Raw genomic sequence first — 25954 nt, forward strand, 5'->3', positions numbered from 1 at the left:
GATTTTGCAAATATTAGTTTATTGAGTTTGAGTTTCCAACATGAAGTTATTCTGTCTTCATAGGCCTTAGCAGCTCCTAGGAGGAAGGGAAGGAGGAGTTAGATTTTGTCATTAGTTTGTGTTCTGAATACAGTTGTCTCCCACCCCGCATTGTTGTCTATTCATTGGCAAGTGGTGCCTGAGGACCTGGTCGGTTGACTGCCCATGCGATCAACCCAGGCAGATTTACACCAAGTGAAGAGCTTCTGGGCCCTTAGTCTGGATAAGCTTATTAGATGCAAGCCAAAAAATAGTGGCCATTTCCAGTCCATGGAGCAGTTAGTGCTCCGAGAGAGAAGAGAATCTACTTTAGTGGGCTGAGTAGTCCAGCAGCATTAGCTTTTGGGAAGGCTGCCCCCCTGTAGGCCTGAGCTTGGCTGCCCAGTGGTTAGAGCATGCATCCATTTGGTGCAGTAAAGCTTTATCTAGAAGAGGAAAGTGCGCATTTAAGCCCCTGGCTCTTTTAAAAGAGCTTTGAGAAGTGCCTGAACTTATCCAGCCTATTTATGCCCTGTGCCAATGGAAGTAGCACTCCTTCCCCACCCTCTAGAAGTGGGTCATCAGGGATCCCATGCATGGGTCTGCCTGAAAGGTAGGTCAGGCCTGGGATGCATGGCTGGCCAAGTCAGATGTTGTAGTCTAGGAGACTCCAGTTGCCTTCTCACCTGTTCTCCATCATAGGCTTCATTGATGAATGTTTCACTGTTTGTGAGGTTGTCTTCTTCCCCCAGGTCACTGTCCTTGTGGTAGCTGGTCAGAGTCCTAGAGGATGCTGTACTTGAGGTCCTGCATTAGAAGAACACAATTCTAAGGCTCTATTGTACTTCACTGCATTGCAGGTAGAGGCCTGACAGCTGATCAGCTCTTAACGTTAGGAGCCTTAGACCAAAAGGTAAAGTGAGAAAGGCCATTCAGGGACACCCTATGTAGCAGGGAGTGCAGAATGCCTTTGACAGCAAAGCCCCACACAGCAACCTGAGAGCAAGTCAGGGAAACACTGTTGTCTGTGTGTCAAGTCCAGTTCTTGACAGGCACATGCCTCCTATGTTGCCCAAATGTGTTTTACACTGCCCCCCCGCCAAGCCATACAATCCTGCAGTGGGGATGGGCTGAGGGGTGCTGCATAGCCTGTGTGTAAGGTGTCTGGTCTAGAGCCTTTTGTGGCACCATATTGCCAGAAGCTGGTGTCTAATGCACTGAAGTCCTCCCAGCAGGGATCTGACATTCCATGATCCCCAGGTGAACTTTTTGTTGTCTAGCAAGATTGGCTGTTCTAGGAATACTGCTATGCCCAGCTCTCCAGAAGACAAGCATTTGGTTTTCCTCCAATAGATAATACAAGTTAGGGTATATCTGCATTTTAAGTTGGAGTCCTTGTTGCTGTTACCAATGCTAGGTCTGATTGAGGTGGCCTTCAAGGTGGAGGGGAACTTCCAGCTCTAGACATTGCTACAATTTGTTTGAATCTAAGTGCTTAACGTTACACCATCCTGCAAAGAGAACTGGCAGAGGTCTTTAGGCCAGTTGATTTCAAGATGGTTCCCTTGACGCTATGCACTTAGTATCCCGTAGTGCCACTGATCCCAGGGATCTCCTAATGGGCTGCTTACTGACGCCAGGGGGTTAAGGACTGGTGGCCCAGGTGATTTTAGGAAGGGGTCTGCAGAAGCAGCTGGGAGAGCCCCTGCTTTCTCCTGTACAGAGTAGGTGCCAGTCATGTTCACCTTGGCAACCTGACGTGGTGTGGAATCCCCTTGACTATCCCCCCCACCCTTGCTTCCTTCACCTCACACAGGAAATAGCACCTTCAGAGCCCCCAACCTGCAGGGCAGGGGAGTTTGAGTTCAAACTCAGTGCCATTTAAGATGCTGGGATCTGACAAGCACTGAGGATTGCCTGAGGAAAGGCCAACAGCAGCAGCTTTGTGATGGCACATGTACAATGTTTTAAGGCATCCAGCTTCAGTAACGTAGAGCCAAGCTTTTTGTACTAGGGAGACCCTTTCCTCAGTTAATACAGTATCAAGACCACTCCAGCCAGGTGCCATATTTGGAAAGAGCCTGCATGAGGCTTGTAAGTGTGAATTGACAGCACTGAGGAAGCCTGGCAGCATACACCAGGTCCGGCTGTTGGGAGATGTTCTTTACGTTAGGAAGAGTGCAAGGTGCTTCCCCACCCCCCAACAAGGGGGGTTTTCAATCATCTATACTTGGGTACTAAGCACCCAATAGCAACACTGGACAGTGTCCCCACAAGTAGTGTGGGCAGCCAAGTTATAACTGCTTGCTATGCAAGTGTAGATTCATAGATCCAGACCAGAAGGGACTGTTCTGACCACCTGCTTAACACGAATTTAGGCACCTTGTTTGTGCTTCTGGGAGCAGTTCAAGCAGAGCATTTAGAGAAATCAGAACCAGGCTTCTCCTAACTTGTGCACCTGACAGCAGCCTAGCACAGCACTGTTTCACTAATGCCCAATACTGAAGTGCACATCCAGTCAATGAGCTGTTACTGCAACATTTTCAAGACCAACCATTCAGATCCCACCAGCTGATTACTGGGTTGACAGTTCTCATTGTGAGCCAGAGTCTTACCTCTTTCGAGTACGTTGCCTCCTCATGTAGGCAAAAGCTCCCACCACTGCCACAATGACTAGCAAGACTACAGCTATGCCTAGGACAATGGGACCAGCTGTAGGTTTGACATCGGTCTTTTCACAGTAATCCCCACTGTACCCCAACATGCAGATACACCTCACTCTGTCCTCTTCAATGGTACAGTCCCCTCTCATGTGACAGGTTTCACTGTTGCAAGGTTGGGACTCAGGACCACTTTCGATGCTCTCAGGTGATGGAGAAGGTGCTTCTGTACCTTCCCATATACTAGAGACTGTGGGCCTGGTTTCTCTGTATGAGGGAGGTGTCTGCATCGCTGGGGTTTCTCTTCTGGGATATTTTGTCCTCTCTGGATGCAAGTATCTGGTTCCAGCAAGGGGCCTTTTGGTGATTATCTGGGCAGGTGTTGGTGCTAGCACTTCCTCTTTCTTTCCAAAGCCTGGCTTCATGCGAGGTGGTACTGTTGTAGACCTGGGTTTCTCTCTGTCCAGGTAGTTGCCTAGAGGAGAGTGTTAGAGATTTAACTCGATGTCAAGAGCTGGTTTGGAGTTCAGTTTGTCTTAAGTGCATTAGAGGATTGGCTCGTCCCCTACTTGCTCTCCATGTGACTCAGGTAAGTGGAACTTAAGTTTGCATCTTATGGGGGATAAGGTGCCACATGTTTATGCAGTGCACATCTCCTCACCTTGGGTGCCTGCAGTCAGGCACACATCAGTGGGTACCTTAGCCAGTGACTCCTTTGTGGTGAATCTAGAGGGGCTTGTTTTGTTTGGATAAGAGGCTGGTGTCTGTAGAAGTGTTAGAGTTCCAGGGGCATGGAAAGGGTCTTTCCTGCACACCTTGAGCAACAAGGATCAGTGCTGTGATTCAGATACATTGATGCCCACCACCTTATCTTCTACTGGAGAATGGATGCACATTTCACATCACAGACCACAGTGATACCAAGGTATGTGTCCGGTAGTCATGATGAGACCTGCTAGACTCATGGACTAGTCACTGTTCTATGCTAACAGGACAAATCCCATCTCAGAGGCTGGAGTAGGGAAGATTATGGGGACTAATCCCAACCAAAGCACTACATGTATGGGATGTTACAAGTCTCTGCTGCTATCTCTGGATGTTCCACATGGCATTTGTGGGGAAGGAGTTACTCACAGCCCATTTCATCAGATCCATCCAAGCAGTCGTTGTGGCCATCACAAGCTTGCTCCCTGGTAAAGCACTTCTGGCTATCTTTGCAGGCTTTGAGTGGTGCAGGGCATGTCACTGCTCCAGTACATTCAGTACCGTGCTCCAGACGGTATCCCATGGCACATTTACAGACCCTTCCCTGATGGTTTGGCAAGCAGAGCTGGCTGCACCCCCCGTTGTTCTCTGAACAGCCGTTACTGCCTGTAAAGAGAATACACATGAAAGACAGTGACTGCTGTTTTTGAAACAAGATGCCAGTCTCCTGAATGTAAGCTGGCAGGAGGCCTGGATTGTGTCCCAGCTACAACTCCTTTCTTTGTGTGTGCGCCTCCTCAAATGGAGGAAGACCAAGAAGAGGGACAGACCCAGGTGATAAATACAAATACATCAGCTTAATGCCCTAAAGATGAAGTCTCCAGTTGTGTTACGATTTAGTCCCTTTATAACAAATTAGAGTTTTAGACACACCTTGTTGGGTGAACTTGCTGTAGATTTTTAAGTCCACAATCTTCTGGTCTACTTGAAACCACCAGTTTTCTGAGCTTTCCAGTTTACTATGCCACACTCTGGTTGAGCCTAGCAGACAGAAGGACACTGATTCAGTGCTACAAGACAGCTTTCCACTTGCACCACATAGTGCACGTTATACATGCAGGGCAACAGGGAGATATGTTCACAAGTTTCTCTTAGGGTACAATTTGTTGCTAGAAACACTGATAATTTGAGACAAGTTCAAGATGTCTCCTCTATGCACTTCAGAAACGACATCTAAAACTAGAACGGTCACTCCAGTTTGAGGCAGGAGAGTTTACAAGAGGATGATGTATGGCCTTTGGAACAGGAGAGAGGTTTCCCTCCCACCCCACACACAGAATGGCAAGCTATGTTACACAGTACTTCTGCAAGTGCTACCTGTCATTACAATCCAGTGTTAGATGGTCTGTAGCAGGCAGAGACAGGTTAGCCAACTGCCACCTCTTAATCTAGAAAACCATCAACTGGAAGCCCAGTACTCTCGGGCAGGCAGTTGAGCCAGTGTCCTATCCAATCCAAGATAGGAAGATAAATTATTAAAATGCAGAAGGCCAAGATGATTAACTGGCCACCTTTCACACTCAGGGGGTCATAAGACAGATTAAATGGGGGGAAAAAATCAGACTCTTAAAAATTAAGCTTGTGTGACTAGATGCAAGTAACCACTGAATTACTCAAGATTGGTGGGCACAGGACAACATGTTCTCCATTTCCAGCCTTAGCAACATTGTTAATTGGGGGAGGGGAGGGGAGGGACACACCAGAAGTCCCTCATATCCTTGCACAGATGAGCTATTGTTTAAGAGCTGCTCTACCTGGGACACATTAGTGGATTGCAGAGGAGGCTATGGAAGGGTCTGTTATTGCACCTGGCTTACCATTGCGGGTGGTGGTTGTCCAGACCATCATCCCTTCACCAGCTGTGAAGAGCGTGAGGCCATGCAGCCCTCCCCGAATTATCTTGAACCTGGAGCCATCCAGCTGAATGCTTTCGACAACACCTTTTGCTACAAGAGGAAACATCTTGTTCATGTTTCAAAGAAGACAGTCACGCATTGCTACATCTGGGTCAGTTATCCAGCTAGGCAGGATTAAACTGGTCATTCATTAGCACCTTTTGTTTCCCCAAGTCTCAAACCTTCGACAATAGGGTGCATACTTGTTCAAAGGGGGCAATTCGGTTTGAGACTAATTGACCACGATTTATAGACTTACAAGTAGCAGGCTAGGTTACTGTCCCTCAGAGAGAGAGAGAGTGGACCCACTGCTTTGCCTAATGGCCTGGCCTTTCCACATATCCCATAAGCCAGCACACTGTGCACAGTCACATGCGGACATCCTTGGCCAAAAACCCAATAGAATTGTTGGCCAGAGCAGCCATGCTCCCATTTTAAAGAGCAAAACCAAAGCCTTCCCATTATGTGCATTATTCCACTCACTGAGTTCTGAGCCCCACAGTGGAAACAGGCTCACATTAAATCCTTCTGCAGTTGGCATTTAGGATGTGGACCAGTTCACACTGCTGTGCTGCAGTGGATGTCACATGCAGGCAGCACTCCTGGTACCAAGCTTGCAATCCTGAGCTGTGATTTTGCCATCTTCCCACAGAAGGTAGGCAGGCATTTGGTTTGGCTAAGGCAATGTGTGCCTATGTGAACATGCATGTGTTGGACCCAGATTACACAGGGTCTCAAGAGGGATCATGATAATAGCATGCCCCAGTAGTTAAGTTCTCCTGCAGCAGTGCACTAACCATAGCAAGAGACTCCCTGTCCTGAAGAGCTTACCACTTTGTGGTGCCACATTAGCAAGCACCTGTATTCTCCAGGAGAGCCAGGTCTACTGTACTTACTGTGGTCAGCCCAGTAGAGTTGAGTGCCAAAGACACCAAAAGTTAAGCCAACTGGCGTTCGGGATTTCCTCCAGAGCACCTTCCTTCTGCTTCCATCCATGGAGGCGCACTCTATCTTCGGGCCAACATTACGGCTCTTCTCACCCAAGTCAGCAAAGCACATCATGCTAGTAGGTGGGTGCAGTACAACGGAGACAGTGTGATGGAGCCCCTCATGGATCAGCACAAGAGCGTAGCGGCCATTGGAAGTTGCCGCTTGAATGTATGGATTCTGGCTGCCAATCCAGTAGATGTTGCCATTCAGCCAGTCTAGAGCAAGAGATACCACCGTGCCCTCCACCAGCACCACTCTCTTCTGGGACAGCTTGCCGGAATCCTTGATTCTTAACTGCCTGATGTAGCTACCTTTCTGGTCAGCAAAGTAGAGGGCCTTGTCCCGCACTGAGTAGTCTATTGCGGTCAAGGAGTCCACACTGGTAAGTGGGAAAACTCTGTGCTCAGGGAGAGTTTTCCACCCGGCTGCAGAGGGAAGCTTTTTCAGATATACCTGGAGTTAAAGGGAAGTGAGTGAAATCTTAGTCCTCTTATGCTTTAAGTCAGATTTACTAGAGGCTTTTGTGCTCCCTAGGGATAGATTGGCTGACTTAAGAATCACTGTTCTAGTCCCTCAGATTTGTCAGGGTAGATTTTGCTTTCTGGACCAAGGTTTAGTGGATTATGGTTTCACAGCAGTAGAGTGGGATTATGTTTGGGCCTGTACAGATGTGACTGATGGCCAGGTAAACTCAGATTCTAAGCATCTAGAAATAGTCACATTTCAATAGCGCACACTAGACCTGTTACTGTTGAAATTTGCTTGCTTATGCTTTAAGAGTCAGTGTGCCATTATAGCAGAGGCATTTTGACTCATTCCAGTAAGCTGTGGGTTATAGACACACACACACACACACACACACACACACACACACGGTTGTTACAGACTCCTTTGAGACACAGCTGGAGAACTATCCTATGGGACAGTTTTCTGTCTGACCCTGTAGCAGCACGGTACCTGAGTGATAACTGTTGATGCAACAAGGAACATGAATGCTGAATCCTTCAGAGGAATGCAGTTCTTCTCATCAGCAAGCACTTCTCCTATTGGACAGTGACAGCTTCCCATGTGTTTTGGGTTCAGCAGACACAAATGAGAGCAGCCAAGTTCCCGACAAGGGTTAGGGGCGGTTGGTTGTAGCATTTCATGCATGATCTAAGAGAAAGGCCTGGCATCAGTACCATTTATCACAGCAGAGGGGCCTCCCCCACGTGTTTCCCTACAATGCAAGTCCTCCGTTTGCTTATTTTCCACATGCAAATATAAACCTGAAAGGCTCCCCGGACCCACACCAGGAAGATCAGTTTATATTAATGTTTGAGTGGATGCCCAACGGGGACGGTAACAGGCGTGAATGGAAGTTTGAAGAGCAAGCAGCATTTACGGTCTGGCAGACACATTGGGATTAGTCAGTGAGGGAAGAACCAGTGCAGAGGATGACATATGGTGTGAGCTGCTCCAGACTGCCCCTTGGCACCAGGAGACTTGAAGGCTTGTAGCTCCTGTTCAGGGAACTCAGTTCCTGTGTGTTGACATGGGGGGTGTGTGTTAGATCTTTACTCATGCAGCCTGTGGTGCAGCCAGTTGGGAATCAGGGACCTGGGGAGCCATGGTGAAGGCAGGACTGTTATCCATTAGGCGCAGTGCCTAGGGCCTACGAAAAATTGTAAACTAAAAATGTATCCAAAAATTTGAAAAGCATGATAAATATATTTAATTTAATGAATTTTGATTTAAGGTACAAGTTACATATATTCATTGTAAAATTTAATTGACAAGATTTAAAGTTTAAGCTTTAAAGGAATATGGTCACAATATTAGCAAAAGGCAATTAAGTGCAGGTTTCAATTTTGAAAAATTTGACATTTGCTCAGTGGCATAACTAGGGGCCACAAAACCTTGCAATTAATGTGCTTAAATTAATAGCTTAAAATCAAATTAGTTATTTCGGGGGGGTGGGGGGGGGGGCTATGAAGGTCTTAATGGCCTTGGGTGAAACATGGGAGGGGTTAAAGATTTCTCCCTAGATAGTTGGCTCCCCTCCAAGAGGCTGCCCCACCCTTTAGTAACACCATGTTCTACCAGGAAGCACACACAGCTTCTGGGGAATTGTTGTTTGGTCTGGATCATTAGGCAGCAGCAGGGCATGTTTTGTGGGGAGGGAGAAAAGCCACCAGGCTTTGCAGGTACCTTTAAGCCATAGGGCTGCCCATGACGTTTGATCAGCACAGTCCTGTTCTTCCCAGTCTTTTTGTCCACTTTCTGCACTGTCCTCGTTTTCATCTCTGACCAGTAGATTTCATCCTCAAACACGGCTACTGAGAAAGGACTCTTGATCTGGCTGAGCTGGAACACCTAGGAGACAGGTGAAGTCCAATCAGATGTGAGGAGTCTGAGGACAGGCAGAGTATGCCTCTAAAGCCACCACCACAGTACCTTTATGCCAGTGCCATCCAGGTTGGCAGAGCCAATGGCGTGAAGTTTATCATCGGACCAGAAGATTTTCCAGCTCAGGAGGTCGACGGCTATACCCGTTGGCCAGCCAAGCCCTTGGTCAATGAGGATCTTCCTGTTGCTACCATCCATGCCCGCTTGCTCTATTTGAGGTTTGTCCCCTATTTCAGACCAGTACATTAAGCTATACAGTGGGGAGAAAAGATTTCAGAGCTCATCACTGAAATAGGCTGTCTGCAAAGCAAGTCACTCATTACAATATACAACAATTTGAGCAGATTTTCAGAAGTGTTTTGTACTTGGGGCTGGAAGAGAATTTCCATTATCTGAAGTTACCTGCATCTCAGACCCTAGAGTAGAGATTGCTTTTGAAATAAAGTGTAACCTCAATTTCAGACTTGGGTACTTTTAGCCATGTAACCCAGCCTACCTGGACTTAAGATGCTCTCTAAATGGCTCGAATTATTGTAACTGCAGACTACTCTAACCAGGAGGGCAGCTTGTCTAGACAAGGCAGTCAGTGTGCAAGGGCCAAGAAGCTATTTTAAGCACCAGTACAGTTCTAGTTAGATGGCAGACACAGGAAGGGTGCTATATTGTTCATCCCATGTCCTGCATTCAAGAAGGAGCACTTGTTTCATTACTAGAAAATGAATTAAGTAAGGTCAAGGCTTGATTGAGTAATGGTTTTGAATCTCATCACTTCTCCTGCAAGGAGGCAGCTACTATGCAGCTTGTTACCGCGTGCTGTCAGTCTAGTGCCTTGACATACCAGCAAGAGAAGATACTTGCCAGCACTGAGCTCTGGCTGTCATTACGGGCCAGTAGATGGTGCAGAGGAAAGGATACTGCATTGGTGCTACTCAACCTGGCCCATGGTGAGGATGAAGTTTTGGCTGGTCAGAGGTTTTATAGAGGGGCAAGGGGGAGCAGTACCCAGCTTAAAGAGACATTCCCGTCTCTGTACTGGACTTAATTGCCAGTGTGGGGCTAGTTTTCATCCTGCCCTGCCAATGGTTACAGAGTTAGGCAGAGCACTAGCTCATTTCCCATCTGCATCTCTGGTTCAAGAGCTTTGTTCCCAGAGGGAGAGGAGCAGCGTCAGGAGATTTTACACTACTGCAGAGTTGAAAGCTAGCAGGCCTGTGTGCAGCTGAATGGTTGCTGCTCTGTTACTAGGATGGGACAAGAGGTTAGAGGCCTTACCCTTGCAGTGGTTGCAGAGCCAGTGAGCGAGGCTGATCCAAGTCTCCGTCCAGAACCACAGCGTACTCTGGGTTGCCTCTCCAAGTGGCGTTCAGCCAAGTGGCCAACAGCTCTCCTGCTATCCCATCCGTCCAGTAGAGATTCCTGCCTATCCAGTCCACTGCAATGCAGTCAGACTTTATGCCTGAAACCAAGAAGCCACCTGCCAATGAGTCTCTGAAGAGGGCTAATCAGGGCAGAATCCCTGTGTAGGTAGCATGTCCTGAGGCAGGGAGGCTTCAGGGACTCCAGATACCCTTCACCCATGGGGAGCCAGAATCCCAAAACAGCTTTAAGGGTGACCTTTAAGGTGACTGGAGCTTAGGGACATTGGCCTGCCTGCTTTGCCAGGCCTTAGCCAGTGTGCAAAGAAAAAGGCAGCTGGTTTGATACTCTGCCATTACAGTGCGAGTTTTAGCCTGTCCAGGCTGCAGTCTGCTGTGGACCTGTGGGGCACACAAGAGCTGAGCATTGCTGAGAAGTCAGTGGGGACCCAAGACTGAAGGGTCTGGAAGCTGCAGGGGGTTTCAGCCCTGGGGAAGTTTGGGATCATGGGCTAAGCATGTTGCTGGCCTGTCTGCCAAGTTGTTTGGCAGGGAGATAGTGCCAGGGCTTACTGCACTAGACCCAGAAAGGTGTCAGTTCACACCTCCAGTTTCAGGCTGTCTACAGACTCAGGAAGACCTTGCATCCATTTAGGTTTTGGAAGTTCCTTTATAGGAAGGCTAGAAACTTAGAGTGCTTAAGTTTGGGAGCACGGTTCAACAAGGGGGAGTGGGGCTCTGCAGCCAGTTCTAGGGCTAGGGGACATTGGGCCCAGTCTTCGATCACCTTACCCTGAAGGCAGCTAGTTCCCTCTGGCCGGGCATCTGGTTTCTGTATCCGACACCGTTAACTCCCCTCAAAAGGCCAAGAGGCAAGCAATGATCCTGAACAGCTGACATGTTGCACACTGGCTGGATTTGAGAACTGTGGACACTTCCCCTTAAACTTGTAGGCAGCTAGGCTTGTTCTGTGGCACAGTGCAGGCTGTGCCAGTTTGCTAGGGACTCCCTTTTGTTCCTCAGATTTTAAGGATGCTGAGGTACTGCAATATCAAACCCCCATAATCCAGTTGTGACCCTGCTGTAACTGCATCTTGGGGCAAGTGAGAACAGGAGCTTGTCTCATCTAGGCTTTAATCTGCCACCAAGGGAAAGCAAACAGGATGACTGCCTCAAACTACACCACAAAAACACTTCCTGCAGAAGCCAGCAGCTAGTGATCACTGCAAGACATGGGAAGGGCATGCTTAATCCTAGGGCCCACCTTTCACAAGTGTTCCTTTTTTCTTGGTGTTCATGCTTATCCATTTGATACTTTCTGCGTTGAGATCCATCCAAAAGACCTTCTGCTCCACCAAGTCGTAGTCAACAGAGAAGATGATCAGGTTCTTGTCCGTTGTAGTCAAGATATCCTCTTTCAGGCTCCTTAGTCCATAGAGCAATAGCGCCGACTGGACTGCTACGAGCAGCGTGGGCTCTGACCCTACAGACAAGAGAACCCCATTAGGCAGGAGAGTGTTAGAACCAGCTACTGCATCTTCCCCATCCCAACCAGATACCGCACAGGCAGTGAGCCTTGGGGTAGATATATGAACAGCCTAAACATGGCAAAGTGGTTGCTTCCCTAGCTCCAGGGAGCTGGCACCCAGAGGCAGGCGTTTAGATGACATTAAGGGCAAATTGTCTTCACAGGCTGGATACCTAGGGCCATTGAGTTCTGCAGCACATCAGGCAGGAAGCCAGTCTTACAAGGGAGACAGTTCTGAGGTTGCTGGACAGGGAGTCCCTGTCCAAAGAGGAGAATGTCAAAGCCGTACCCTAGGATCACTGGCTCCCTCTGTATGGGAGAGCCCTATTGTATGGAGGTCCCCTCCCCATGCAAGGCAGGATGCATGCTGAGCCACCGATGTATCTCATCTGAAAGAAGTTGGCAGCAGCCTGGGTACTGTCTGCATTTACACACTGGGCATCTGAAGCTAGCCAAGCAAATCCCACGGCTGGGGGCTTGTTAGGGCTGGATTACAGCTCGGAGAAATGCAGGCCTAAGGAAGAGGACTAGACACCCTCAACCTGAGATTAGCTAGGTTTTCCAGGCCCAAAATCAGAGCACACGCAGAGTCCAATTTTGACTCTAGTACCATTTAGAGGAAAAAGGCATCTGTGGGGCTTAAGGCTTCAGACCAGGACAGGATTCCAGTGGGCTAGCAAATGGGTTACCCTAGCTAGCCCCTGCCAGAGGCAGTTACATGGGGCTCTGGTCTCCTTGGCATCCCAGTTAAGTGTAGTGCTCTGCCTACTTGTACAGGCCCCCAGTTTCAGACAATACCACAACACAGGTGGTCACTGGTAGACAGCTCTGTTTAGAGAGCCAGCCATGGAAGTCTGTTCCCTTGGCCAGAAAAGCTCAGAGCCCTGTCCCAAACACTGCGAGGAATTAAGGGTCATGGTCTTACCAGTCACTTTACATTTGTGGGCATCAGGTTCCAGCAGGTAGCCTGGGTGACAGGTACAGCTGTAGGTGCCGTTCATATTGACACAGGTCTGACTGCATGGTGCAAGCTCTTTGCACTCATTGATGTCTGTACAGGAGACTCCATTGCTGCCCAATCTGAACCCCTTTTGGCAAGCGCATCTCTGAAAGTAAAGCGTTGACAGCTCTCCAGTTGTGTTAGCAGAGCCTAATTGATGTTGTGCTCTGAGCACCAACGTGTGGGGCAGGACAGCTGCTGCAGCACTGCTGCAAGGTGCAGCTCACCTCCTGCACTGGAGGATGGAGGAGCAGCTTTCCCTGCTGCCCCCTCAGGCTTTGTGAGCCTGAGGGAAAGCAAGGGAGGCGTTCAGCTGGCTCTGGGCTGAGCAAGCCTAGCAGCACCTACCAGAGAACAGCTCCTGGCTGAAGGGAGAGGGGGAAGCAGCAGAGAGCCAGCTACTTCCAGATCCCCACTGCCGCAGCCCTGGTTCGGCAAGTCGAGCCATTGCCATCTGTGTGCAACGTGTCGGGGGGGGGGAAGCAAATGGAGTACAGTCCACTCTGGCCCATCTCCCTCCCCCCCAAAGCCAGGAGCTGCAAGGTGCAGGAGTCAGATTTGCCAGGTACACCTCCCCACGGTGGGACTTGCTGGTTGCTTCTAGTACTGGTGTAGCATGGCAGGACAGATATAGCCCAAGCACCAGTTGTGGCCTTAGGTTTTCTGAAGGGCTGTTTAGCCTGGGCTGGATACTGACTCCCAGGCGCCTGTTGGTGGGTCAGTATTTGGAGAGGCAAGGTATCCTGTTCCCTGGGAGAAGGCTGTCAGAGGTGACCAGGAGGCAAGGCCAGCCATTTGGATCATACGAGACAGATCAGCGGCAATCAGCCATAGAAGTGTGGGCTTGCTAAATAAATGACCAGTAATATTAGGTCTCTCCCCCCGCACCCTTATAGCAAGGGAGCCCAGAAACAGTTTGTTCAGACCCTGCCTGTCAGAGGCTCTCTGCAGAGGCTAGACAAACAGGAGTTCGTTTACTCACCGGTCCATCTGGTGACTGGTAGCAGATCTGAGAACAGGGCTTCCCACATGGAGACAGACACTTTCCACCTTCATCTGACCCATCTGCACACTCTTTCTTGCCATTACAGGCCAGGGTGTAGTTGAGACAGTCGTGAGTCCCACACTGGAATTCATGGCTCTGGCACTTCCTAGGCTTACCTGTCAAGACATTGTTTTTAGTAGACACCATAGGACAGACAGGTGGCTGTTTGTTGAGGCAGCTCTCAGGGCACAGGGCTGTGCCCCAATACTACATATCACAGAGCCTACGTTAATGGAGGCTTAAAACGGTCCTCGTGTCCTGTGTTACATGAGGACATGGATTGTAAAATGGATTCAATTAATAGCTTGGTTTAGTGTAGGATGCACAGCTATACATGCTACCTGTGGCATACAGCACAGTATGTTGTTTGCTAATACATGGTATACAGGACATGAGTTTGCAGACATAATAGTCTAGTGTTTCAGAGTGTCACCATCCCAGAAATACTATCCATTTAGTCATGGGCCAAAAGCCACTTTCCATGGTCACAGATTAGACTTTGAGGGGGAACATGAGAACCTGATGTAAGAATACCAATTTGGCATGGTGTTGTAGAGATTGAGTAGTTTTGAAAGCCAAATTCACCTTGTTAATGCTAAAGTGTAAATGGTGCAAATAGCCATTTTGTAGTCCAGTTTAGGGCTGTAGTGTTTGATTCATGCTGTTTTTGCTTTGATTTTACTTAATGGACTTCCCTATTGCCCTTCAAATTGGTCCTGCTGGAACAGGCAAGGCAGAGGAATGGGGGAAGAGAGAGAATGCAATCAGAAGTCAAATGCAATGTAAGGTAAGTGAGCTGTGTATGCAAACTGAGGAGAGACCCCAACATGGAAGCTCTCCCAGTCTAGAGAACATCTAAGCAACAGCTTTAGCTGTAATGTCTCTTCCAGGGCAGATTAAGTTTTAAAAGCTTCCTTACATCCAGCTTCATCACTGCCATCTCTACAGTCTCTCTCCCCATCACAGCGCCAGATGTCCGGAACACACTGGTCTCCACTGCCACAGGGCCACTGCATTGCACTGCACTGGAGTTTCTCATGCACACAGTCCTGCAGATGAATCACAACATGTTGTGAAGGCATCCTAGACTGGGGAAGGGACTGTCAGCCTTGTAACCCCAGGTGGTCTAAGTAATGCATCTTAGTCAGGCCAGGGGATGGAAGGGCTGTTCTTCCCTAGATGCATTTTTCACTCCTCCCTCCCCCTGCCTGGGGCATGGACATACCCAGCTAGCAAGGGCCAAAAGTCCTAGTTTAAGGATTTCAGCTATTCAGAGGAGAGTTAGAGCTTAAGGTCCCAAGGAAGGGGAATTCCTTAAACAGGGACATTAGCACCAAAGGCAGCCCTGCCCTAGGCGGCCTATTTTAAGCTCGCTCCTTGTTTAGAGAAAGCCACAGCACAGGGTAAGTTGCAACATTTGGCAGAGGGTCAGCTCTCACTAGATTTTTGCCAGGGTTTCTAGACTATGACAGAGATCCCCCCCATTATGCTTTGGGTAAGAGTGTCAGCCCTTTCTACTGGGGATTATACAAGGACGTGTTCTACTGCTATGTGCCTTTGGTATGAGCTGTGCTTATTCAGCTTGTCCTTTAAGGACCTTGTGCTTTAAGGATCAGGACAAACTGCTTCAGAAGAGTGTTCAGACTTTGATTCTATTTGGTTGACCTTTCAGCTCACCCTCATTCCCTAAGCACCATCTGGCAGCTCAAGTGCAAGGCAGGTAAGCTATATGTAGGTCTGAACTCTGAAAGGAGAGGGCCCCAATACTAGAAGGGTCCAGTGCTAGATGTTTTGATTCCACATCAGAGCCCCTGGGAAATAAGGCTACCACAATCTACAATACCTGCTCATCGGTTCCATCCTTGCAGTCTATATCCTCATCACATATCCACTCTGTCAGCACACACTCCCCACTTCTGGGGCACTTCACTTCCCCCAAGCTGCACAGCAGTGGTTTGGGGATTGCACAGTCCTCTTCATCAGAGCGATCCTTGCAATCGTGGTCCCCATCACAGCGCATGGCGTAAGAGATGCATTGGCCACTCTTGCACTGGAATTCCGATTTGCTACATGCTTCGTAAACTGCAAACCAGAGCAGCAGTGAGTCTAGCTGTGACCTGGCTTTTCCTTTGGAAGATGCACTAGTACTGTCAGAGCATGTGCTAGACCAGTCATGTTATATATCACGATACTGAACACGAGTTAAGTTTAGGAACACACATGGTGGGGCAGCCTAGACGGCCAACTGAAGACTAGAGCTATTGACACTCTGGCTCTCCTGAACAGCCATATTTGGCAGAGAAGCAGCTACACACTTAACTGCAGTGGAAGATGGAGGTGTGGGGTGGACCCAGTTCCCATCAGCCACACTTGCTGCCTTGAGAAGGAGCCCTGCTTAGTAGTGGAGAGCCAAGAGATGGGATCTGAGACCAGGGTCCTGAATCACTTTGAAAATGGGAAATGTTTGGTGGAGTTCTACGCTTCTCTAGATTGAGTGTTCCTGGAACAAGCTGCTCTGCTGCCGAGCTACAAACCAGCCATAACCCTTGTCTGTAGGCCCTGCTGTAAGGGGATTTCAGGAACTATTTCTGGAGCACCATCTATTATGCTATGTAAACCCTAGTAAACCCAAATGTATTTATGTGGGTCTTACCGCAGCCCTGCTCATCTGCCTGGTCCAGGCAGTCAGCATTGCCGTCGCAGAGCCAGCTCTCTGGGACGCAGCGTGTATTGCCGTCACAGCGCAGAGCACAGTCTTGGGTGGGCTTCCAGCAGCTGAGCTCATCTGAGCCATCCGGACACTGCTGCACACCATCACAGTGATGTCGCTCCTCGATGCACTTGTTCCCACTCAAGCACTTAAAGACTCCTTGATGGGAGGGCACAGTGTTAAAACCATGCACAAAGGCTTGCCTTCACTCAGTAGCTTTGGACACTAGGCAATGGCTCGTGCATCCCTTTGCTATGCACAGAAAGGTTCTGCATGCTAGCAGGTCATCTGACCTCACCAGCATGTAGACCAAGCTGGTTAGGTAGCAGGAACAAAGCTGAAGGTTGTGTCCTATGAGTTCCAGAACCAGGTTTTCGGGGTTTTTTTTTTTTTTTTTTTTTTTTGGGGGGGGGGGGGGGAAGGGGAGCCAGAATTATAACCAATAATCATTTCTTACATAGAAGCCCTCTAGAACCTGGCAGGCAAGAGACTGGTTGTTGAAGGATAGAGAGAGCATGGCCATCTCCCACATGCTCTGCCACATGTTTGCTTACTTTAGTGCCTACGTGAAGTCGGTCCAATTGGGGAAGGGGGGGGAAATTGCTTTGCCTCACCTTCTTATATCCTGGGAAGAGTGGCTACCACACTGCCTACATTAGTGGGTGTAAGTGAAGGCAGAATTAGATCCCGTAACGGAGATGGCTCTTGTTGGGGCACATACTGAAAGGGGATGCGACTTCATTCCTGGCATGCATGGCTCAGAGGTGAAAGGGTCAGTCACTAAAGACAATGGGTTTGCACAGGTCTCAGTGAGGGCAGAATCACTGGTGACCAGGACAAAACTAGTTTTATTTCAGAGCTCAGGCCATGTCTACAAGTCTAAGTCAGAGGTGGAGCATCAGATCCACCTACTGTAAGCAGGTTACTAACTTCAGTGCCAGAGTATCAGTGTTTCCTTGTTTTGACCAAGGTTTTTCTGACTCAGCCCAAAACCTGTAATAGGAAATGGACTTTTAGGATAATAGGCAAGTCAGTCATGGGGCAAGTCTGGTCTAGTTTTGTCTGTGCCTCTGATTTAGTCCCTAGCCTTCCCCTGGTGGAGAACAGTACTGGGAGAACAGCAGAGGCACACTGCCCATCCCTACACAGCTCCAAGCCTTTAACAAAGGAGTAACCAGATGTTGATGCTAAGTGACATCACCTTGTCCTTTGCCTGTCACTTGTGGTTAAATGCTACTGTGTTTTGGTGCTTGAGCACATGCAAATAGCTTGTACCTGGAGTGTTACACAGCTGGGAGCAGTCTTCTTCATCAGAGCCATCCTTACAGTCCCTCTCCCCATCACATAGGTACTCCTGGGAGATGCACTCAGACCCATCGCGGCAGGGTACCCAGGTGCGGGGACAAGACAGAGGTGGCATTGTAGTGGTCTCTGTAACCACTGGTGCAACTGTGCTTCTGATGGCTGGTGGTGGAAGAGTCACTGGCTCTGGAATTAGATTCGTCAGGTTAGTGTGGTTCCCTGGCTGTGCTACTGTCCCTCACATCCCCCTCCCAAACCAGTTTGCAATGCTTCAACAGGATCCTTGTGGGGGGCTTCACTAAAATGACACGAAGTGAAAGACAGTGGTTCCCAGCTTTGCTTTTAAGGTCTTCTGCAGGCCAACTATCACTCCCCAGCGCTGCCTGGTCTGGCTACTGATTTGAGAGGCTTGAGTCATTCATATACACTCACTGGTCAGTACAGGGAACCTTATCCCCATGCTATGTTGCTAGTGAGCCAGCAGAGGGAGCACGTGCCTCTTCCAAAAGAGAAGTGGAGCTCTTTTTGACCATGGTCAGTGAAGTGCACTACAGCAGGATCCAGAGTTATCACACAGCACGCTGGTGCCTAAGTCTACAGCACTCCAGTGTGCTCTGCATGAAGTTATGTAGACAGACCCCTTGCATTCCAGGGGGGAGGGGGGGGAAGGGAGGAGTGTTTGGCAGACTGAGGGGTTAGGAGTGCAATCTGCCAGCTGGATCTGGAGCAGCAGATTGTACCTGGATGATGTTGTGGCCATGGTACTTCTGCACCTCCCTATCAGGTGCTAGCTATATCTACTCAAGAGCCTAGATACCTGAGACTGGGTCATTAGGGGACAGTGTCCTGTACCAGACCATGCAGGTAAGGCACTGAGTGGAGCAATGAGCTAGTCTGACAGCAGAGCACACACCCCGGGTAACACCTTGTCCGCCTTGTACAGAATGAAATGTTACTTGGATTCCCAGCAAGCCAGAGCTTAGCAAGAGGCCGGCTCCAGACTTTGTGCAAGATACTCACAGCTGTTATGTCTTAAGTTACCCTGGTCCTTCAGCTGTCACTAACACTGCTCCAGGTTAGGCAGCAGGAGCCATCAAGGCCTGCTCTGCTAGCAGATGATCAGCCCGATCACAGGGAGATCTCCCTCCCTCCCCCAATACCCAGCCAGTTCTCAGCAGCTGGGATGCATCTGTGCTGGGGAATCCTCAGCTTGAGGGCCCTTGGAGCTGCTCCAGCAGTAAAGGACTTTGGCAGGGTTGTGCAACTGGCTTGGAGCAGGTCTGCCAGCAGTAGCCATGGGCTAGTAGTATCACTTCGTTCCAGGAGCCATGCAAAAGCTTACCAATCTCCAGTTCTGTAGCCAAGAATGCCACGACTTTCTTTATGTTGGCACCTTCTACTGTGCTGACAAGCTCCATCGTTCTTCTGTCCCACAGCAGGAGAGTGGTTTTGTTGACAGACACCAGGTAGGGTTCAAAGGCAGCTACTATCTCATACGGCCAGCTTGTCTTCAGAGTGTCTTTTCTATGCTTAGCAAGGCTCAGAACCTGCAGGCCTGCAAGACAGATCAGTGCTAGACTGCCCTAATACCCAGGTGTCTGCCCAGTACGATAGTGCCTGTCAGGCATGTGTACCCAAGGGACCCCACATACCAGCTTTAAAACTTGCCCTTGGTTGCAAGCATGCCACTAGAGCAGTAGTTGCTGCTCCTCTAACAGCATTGCTCCCCTCCCACTGTTTAAGGAATGGATGTTAAATGTTTAGTGATCAGGAGTTAGTGGAGGTGGTTTGAGTGCCCCGGGAACCCAGGCAAGGCAGACTAGGCTGCAAGGTACCTTTTATAGACTAGCAGGACACCACTCTGTCTCTAGTGGGACTGAGACAAGAGCCCCTGGACATGGAATGGTCATGGAGTAGGTTTGAGCATTCAGCTGCTATTTGATAACTTGACCCACTGGCAGATACAGTCTAAATTTCCCTACATTAGCACCCAAGGGCTTCCTAAGACAGCCCTAGCCATCTTTGGGGGCAGCTAAAGAAACAAACCTTGTAGTAGGTGAAGTCCCCTAATCTGGATCCAGCATAGCTAGCTGGAATCAAAGCTGTCCCTTTGCTAGATTTTGGGGAACAATTCTCTTATTTAACAAGATCTCCTCTAGCCCCTTTGTGCTACAGTGGATATCTTTTGATAGGTCAGGTCTTTGCCTTGTTCAGAAAAAGATCAGTATGCCCAATGGTAGCAGCCAATGAGTCTAGCCAAACCAATGCTAGACTTGCCAAGTTATGCACCACCTGCTGTAGCACATACCAGCCCAGAGTAGCAGGTGAGTGCCAGCATAGGTGCTTACTACTAGTCATCTTTGAGCTACTTTAGCAATGTTGCTGATAAGGTAAAAAGGTTTAGGAATCTTCCCCTACTACAGAGCTGAGCCCCTTGGAAAACTATTAAACAAGGGTCATGATCATGAGTCTATCCCATCATCTCTGCTGCTTAAGTTGCAATACCATTTAACAATTCTGCTCCTTACCCAGCTCTTTTGAACTCCAGAGGAAGCTGAAGGACTTTGTATCCAGGGCTATTTGAATGTCTCCTGACCAGGTTTCGTTCCAGGCATTGTGCACGTCACCTCCAGTCAGATTCATCTGCTGGATAGGTTTTCCATTTTCAAGCCAATAGAGGGTTGCTCTCCTCCAGTCTAGAAATGTGTGTGTTATGACGCTCTTGGAATGGTAGAGCACACTTGTTGCCATGCCAGTGAATCGGGTCACTCTGATGTCCATCCTGTCACATGTCAGCCAATATATGTCCCCTGATGGTATATCAACACTGGCTGAGCAAACTGCAGGAAGAGACATCACTTGAGTGAGCAGCAAGTCAGACACATCTGAGGCACATTTAGAGTCCATTTCCTAGAGCAAGGCACTTTGAGAAGAGCCCAAATTCCTTTGCCAGGGACATTTGTCCTCAGACCTGCTTGACAGCTGGTCTGGCCCCCAATTCCTAGAACCATGTGCTAGTACTAGAGCTCACTTGTCTAGTACTATGTGACTGCTGCATAGGAGAAAGCTGTGTTTGTTCAGCCACTTCCCTGCTCCAGCCTTCCCAGTGGCCTGACATCTTGCCCACCCCCTTACAGGTCAGGCACTGGAGGCCAGTATCCTCAATAGTCATGAGGGTTCTCTGCAGGCCCAGCCACTAGGACAGTCTTAGCTGGCCCCCGGGCTCTGGATCTCCACCCCCTGCTATGAAGGGCAAGTTGGGTTTTGTACTGGATGCCCAGAGTCAGGACCCAGTTCCCTACTCCCCAGAAGAGGCTGGCAGATACTGAGCTGCTGTCTTTCAGGAGTGGGGAAGCCAGGTCCAGGGGGGTTCTGGCACTTCCATTCTGTGGGTGAATTAGTAATGGCTTTTTTAGAACAGGACTGTTCTGGTAAAAGCAAGACACTGATGTCCCACACCTACCAGCCCTTCAGTCTGGTTTGCTGCATTATGCTTTGGAAAGAGCCTGTCCTATACCAGGCTAGGTCTCTGCATCAGCCTCTCACCTGGCAGCCCAGTCTGGATGGCTTCTTTCCTCCGAGTGCCCCCAGTGAAACGCAGCAGGTCCCCTTCATCGTTTGTCCAGTAGAGATAGTCTTGCTTCCAGTCAACATCCTGCAGGTGTATGTTCTCTGGCCATTCCAGCACCAGGCTGCTCCTGAGAGTTGAACCCTTTGGGCCCACTTGCAGTAAGTGGATCTCTTTGTCCGTCGAATACAGAAGCGTCAGCTCTGCAGGACAGGTTAGTGCCAGTGTTAGCTTGCCAGGTATAGTGAGAGAGCCAGATGCTAGTCCGTTAGATTCAGGACAGCTGAACATCCCATCCCCACCCTGATACAAGATGTCTGCACCATCTCTTGGGCAGGGTGATGAGACTCAGCCCCAGCTTAGAGAAGCAGACTGTCAGGTTTAAAAAGGGGCCAATTGCAGCTGTAGCTGGGGTGGTGTTTGGGGTGTTCTAAGCTCTTTAGGGCAAAGATTATCTGAAAGCTACGAGCGCCAATGCGGCTGTAGCACGCCTAGATGAGCTACCCTTAGAGTGCACTGCACTATTTTACAGTCATTTCGGTTGCTGTGGAATTTGAGGCATAGTCCACCCAGGTGGTCACAGCCATCTGTACTCCAGGGGACCAGGCATGGAGGCAAACCAGATTCACACCCAGGAGACAGTGTAGCCAGCCTCCTAGCTTGATACAAATGATCCCATGCCAGTCTAGTTATTGCTACTACCTAGTCACTTAGCAGCAGCTGAGGACTTGCCAATGGGCTCAGTTAAGAGCTCTGTGCCCTGCAGCTCCATCCAAGAGGGAGGTTCATGCTCTTGGAAACAGCCCATGACATCCCCAACCTCCACACCCAACAGGGAGGGTCATCTGCCTCTTGGAATGTTAGCTCCCACCACCGGGAGCTAGGCTGGCCATTAGATGACCATTACCCTGCACCACTAGAGGGCACTGCTTGGTTTGAAGAGGAGAGTATTCAGATGTGTCCCCCCCACATTGGGGCATCCTCCAAGGAATCAATGGTACTTTAATCTCAGGCCAGCGTAGCCATTCGTTGTATAAAACATCAGCAGTTTGCCTGCATGCACAACTCAGCTTGGAGCACTAGGCAGGTGGGAAGAGGCTAGTGTTGGGCTCAGACAGCAGGGTTGTGGGTGACAGTGCTGCCTATGGAGTGCGTGCCTATGCTGATGGCACCCCAGTGCAGCTGGGGAGTAAGAATAAAAGACAGCTCCACGTTTAGGGCCACAAGCCTACCTGCACACTTGCCAGAAGGCAGAAGGAAAGTGTGCTCTGGGCAAGCACACTTATAGCCCTTTGGATGGACAGGTGACAAGAGGCAGATGTGACTACACGATCCTGGAGCACATGCAGGGGTGTTCCCTGGAAAGCAAGGTAGTTGTATTAGATTAATTGGACAATATTAAAAGCTATTTGCCCAATACACTTTTCATGCCCAGTCATTGGCAGTGGATATTCTCTGCCCCCTTCTACGCTAGAGGAAACTTAGAGTCTCAGTTTCTGGAGCAAGAAGGTTCTGACAGCTTTTCCTGGAGCAGCACTTTGCTGCCCAGCCCAGAAGCCCACTAACATTTCCACAGGGCCATTCAGTCAGCCAGCTACATCCAACCCTATCCTGCTTGGCTATAGCACTAGCACATGGGGGTGAGTATGGACCTCAGTTTTAATCCTTGAGGAAGTCTTGCTGTTTGAACTAGAGTCTGAAGGAAGGTCACTGATTTGACAGGCCCCCAGTTCAGGTACTCCCCAGTCTAGCTCTTGGGGCAGGGATGGGGTGCAGAGGCAGCTTCAAGTTGGCTCCCCATGTGCTGGGGCTGTGCGAGCCTAGAGGCTGCTCCAGTGCAACATGATGCCCTTCGCAGTGGATCCTGTGGGCCCCATTTGCAGCAACTGCATTGAGCAGCCTCCTCCAGCTTCCACCAGTAATCAGAATAGGTACAGCAGAGTCTGCCCATGCCTGATCTGCTGCCTTTGCCTGGAGCTCAGAGAAGGCCCAGCACAGAACCCTTGTGGCATTACTTCTGACCAGGGAGGCCCTCTGCAGAGGGGATGGCATTTCCATGCCCTGTCAGCCCCATCCCACCACTGCAACAAGAGGCTGTAGTGTCATTGACACTTACCGTGAATCACTGATAAGCTACTGTATCTGACATTGGCTAATGACTAGTGATCCTTTTGGAAAACTACCCCTTCCAATTAACATACAGAGGGACCTAACAGGACTGGAGTGGCTAGTTCAAGCTTTCAGTAGCTTCCTGTATGAAGAGTCACCATATGGGAGCAACTCAGTTAGCAGAGCAGTGAATCAAGTTGACACCAGCAGTGCTGTTTGCCACTCAGCAGGTAATGATGCAAAGCCTGGCATGAGGGCCCATTAGTGTAGGATTGGTTAAGCCAGCAGCATCATGACCAAGTTGCTGCTGCAGCCTAGCTGGATTCCTCCCTCCCCACCCTCGATAGCTGGAGAATGAGCTGAGTGTTGCTAACTCACGTGGAGGCTGTTGCAGTTCATGCAGCACAGTGAATGCTGAGATGGAGGTGTTCAATACCACCACTTTCTCCCCTGGAGAGCTGCGAGAAGCTAAGAGGAGTTTCTCTCTGTCACACCAGAAGAACCAGTTCTCAAACACCATGAATCCCAAAGGGTCCTGATCTTTCAGCAGCATCTCTGGAAAGGAATATCGCCCACTGCCATCCACTTTTATGGTTTCTATAGACTGAAAGACAGATTGGTTGTGAGTTGGTATTGGGGCACCGCAACAGCTTTTCAGGACTATCGGTATTCACTGATGCAATAGTTACTCTATAAAGCACATTTACATTGCCTGAACAGGAGGGAGTTGTGGCATCTTTTCACTAGTGTTTGTAGCAAGCTCCCTGGACATGGAGAATTTAATTTTGCCCAGAAGTTATTTGAACTTCAGGTCTGCAGGCAGCTCTAGTTCCTGTCTCTGCAGGATTGCTAGATCTTACATGATCATGTCTGGTCTTACTGGGAGAGTTTGCAGGTGTCTAGTGTGCAATGAGCTAGTAGTTTGGGAAGAAAAACCATTTGTAGAGCAGAGTACTAGGCATTCAGAGCTATAGAAGTTTGAGTTCTGGCTGTAGTTTGTGCCTGAATAGCATAGAAAGGAAGGGTCAGTGGTGATCTTTGTTGCCCTTTTAAACATGCCTTTGTAGAAGAGTTTAAGCTAGTCTTGCATGCCTGTTGCTAGCCTAGGCTGATCCCCGTGTACTTTATTTACTAGGATAGCTCATGCTGCTTCCCCTGTGACAGCCTGTACCCCATGTTCACCACTTTTACATGGTTAGGACATTTTGTACCAAGAATGCCTTGGAGGTGTCATTTGAAAACTCAATCTGCTGATTATCCTGGTGAGTGTGTGTAACAGCAAAATCTCAATTTTTCAGTAACAGATTGCATGTAATAAGTTGTCCTTCCCTGTAATGCCCACAAGCCATTTTCTCAGAGACAAAGGCACACTAGCTTTCCAGTAGGGTGCTAAAAAGCCATTACCTAATTAACAGTCCATTCACAAGCAGGGGGAAGGTACAAACCAAGACATTTACATTGCATCACAGAACTGTTTCAAACATTAAGTCCACAAGGGACTGCATGTCACCATGACTCAGCCAGGATGTTTCTAGCAGAAAAAAATTGAGTTAAAGGGGGAAGGAGGAGAACACTTGACATCTCTCCTTCCATCTCTCTGCTCACAAGATGACGGTCTCTTGAAGACATTAAGAAAGGGATGCAGCCTGTGAAATCTATTACTTTATGTGGAGATATTTTTGCTTTTAATTTCACTAGGTATAACTTGCATTGGTTACCTAAGAACTAAAAAGATATCTTGACTTTATGTTCTACACTTGTAATCACTTAAATCCATCTTTGTGCAGTTAAACTTGTTTTATGTAGCCAGTGTGTTTGAATTGAAGGGTTTAAGAATCTCTACTTGGGATGGTAAGGCTGGTACCTAATCATTTCCCACTGTTGGAATGATGGACTGAGCTTGTACTGTCCAGGAGGGTCCTAAACGTGCAAGACCTTTTGGGGAAGCAAGGCTGGAACTGGGGATGTGCGGGTGTCACTATGTAATTCAGGAGTGACTGGTCAGAGTGCTCATTTATTTAGCTAGGGATAAGTCTGCATGCTGGAAGCTGAACAGTGACCCCTTCACACACACCAGCAAAGCAGTGCAAAAGGCATCCCAGGCTGGAGAGCTAATGGGACACTGCAATCCAGAGAGCACCCTAAGGAATGGTCACACCTGGTACCCTGGGAGAGTAGGATTTTGGAAGGGTGGCTTATAACAAGGTTTAGAAATTTCATCCAGTGGTAGCTGATCAGGTTCCCTTTCCCAGAGAGCAAGGCCTGTGGAAGGCCCAAGGAGTCACTGTTTTAGTGACCTGCCAGGGTTGAACTCACTGGGGCAGCCAGCTATTTGTGGAGCTGGTCCATCACTGTTAGTGTAACCATGAGCTAGAGATTTCACTGTACCTCCTTATACTCGCTGATCCAGTATAGTCTGCCAGTTATGTAATCCAGAGTCAGCCCCAAGGGATCTTCCATGGAGACAACAGCAAGCACTTGTCTGTCAGAGCCATCCATTCCTGCTGCTTCTATCAGGGTCCTGCCCTTCTCACCACGATTCACCCAGTACATGTATCTGCAGGGAACATTACAGGACAACACTAAAAAATGCACAGCATTGCTTTCTGGCTTGCTAGTTG

General features: G+C 49.0%; 1 protein-coding gene across 1 annotated transcript in view; it reads right to left on the reverse strand.

Annotated features, from left to right (window-relative positions):
* The window catches only part of LOC137158942 (low-density lipoprotein receptor-related protein 2-like), a 39147-nt gene continuing 13193 nt past the window's right edge, over nt 1-25954 (reverse strand). The window contains exons 10-33 of the mRNA XM_067556980.1: nt 25722-25890; nt 23712-23937; nt 22457-22582; nt 21203-21427; nt 20185-20496; nt 18999-19211; nt 17630-17842; nt 16298-16513; nt 15488-15726; nt 14564-14693; nt 13582-13760; nt 12525-12705; nt 11336-11554; nt 9989-10172; nt 8765-8966; nt 8519-8683; nt 7286-7483; nt 6235-6781; nt 5261-5389; nt 4317-4424; nt 3813-4049; nt 2634-3153; nt 705-825; nt 1-76 (exon numbers count right to left, since the gene is read on the reverse strand). Of these exons, the coding sequence (XP_067413081.1) occupies nt 47-76; nt 705-825; nt 2634-3153; nt 3813-4049; nt 4317-4424; nt 5261-5389; nt 6235-6781; nt 7286-7483; nt 8519-8683; nt 8765-8966; nt 9989-10172; nt 11336-11554; nt 12525-12705; nt 13582-13760; nt 14564-14693; nt 15488-15726; nt 16298-16513; nt 17630-17842; nt 18999-19211; nt 20185-20496; nt 21203-21427; nt 22457-22582; nt 23712-23937; nt 25722-25890 (5089 nt within the window). The 3' untranslated portion in view covers nt 1-46. The remainder of the gene's footprint in view (nt 77-704; nt 826-2633; nt 3154-3812; nt 4050-4316; nt 4425-5260; nt 5390-6234; nt 6782-7285; nt 7484-8518; nt 8684-8764; nt 8967-9988; nt 10173-11335; nt 11555-12524; nt 12706-13581; nt 13761-14563; nt 14694-15487; nt 15727-16297; nt 16514-17629; nt 17843-18998; nt 19212-20184; nt 20497-21202; nt 21428-22456; nt 22583-23711; nt 23938-25721; nt 25891-25954) is intronic.

The sequence above is a fragment of the Emydura macquarii genome, unplaced genomic scaffold (genome assembly GCF_026122565.2).
Source record: "Emydura macquarii macquarii isolate MOO-44397 ecotype Brisbane River unplaced genomic scaffold, CSIRO-AGI_Emac_v2 contig_1790, whole genome shotgun sequence".
NCBI classification, from domain to species: domain Eukaryota; kingdom Metazoa; phylum Chordata; order Testudines; family Chelidae; genus Emydura; species Emydura macquarii.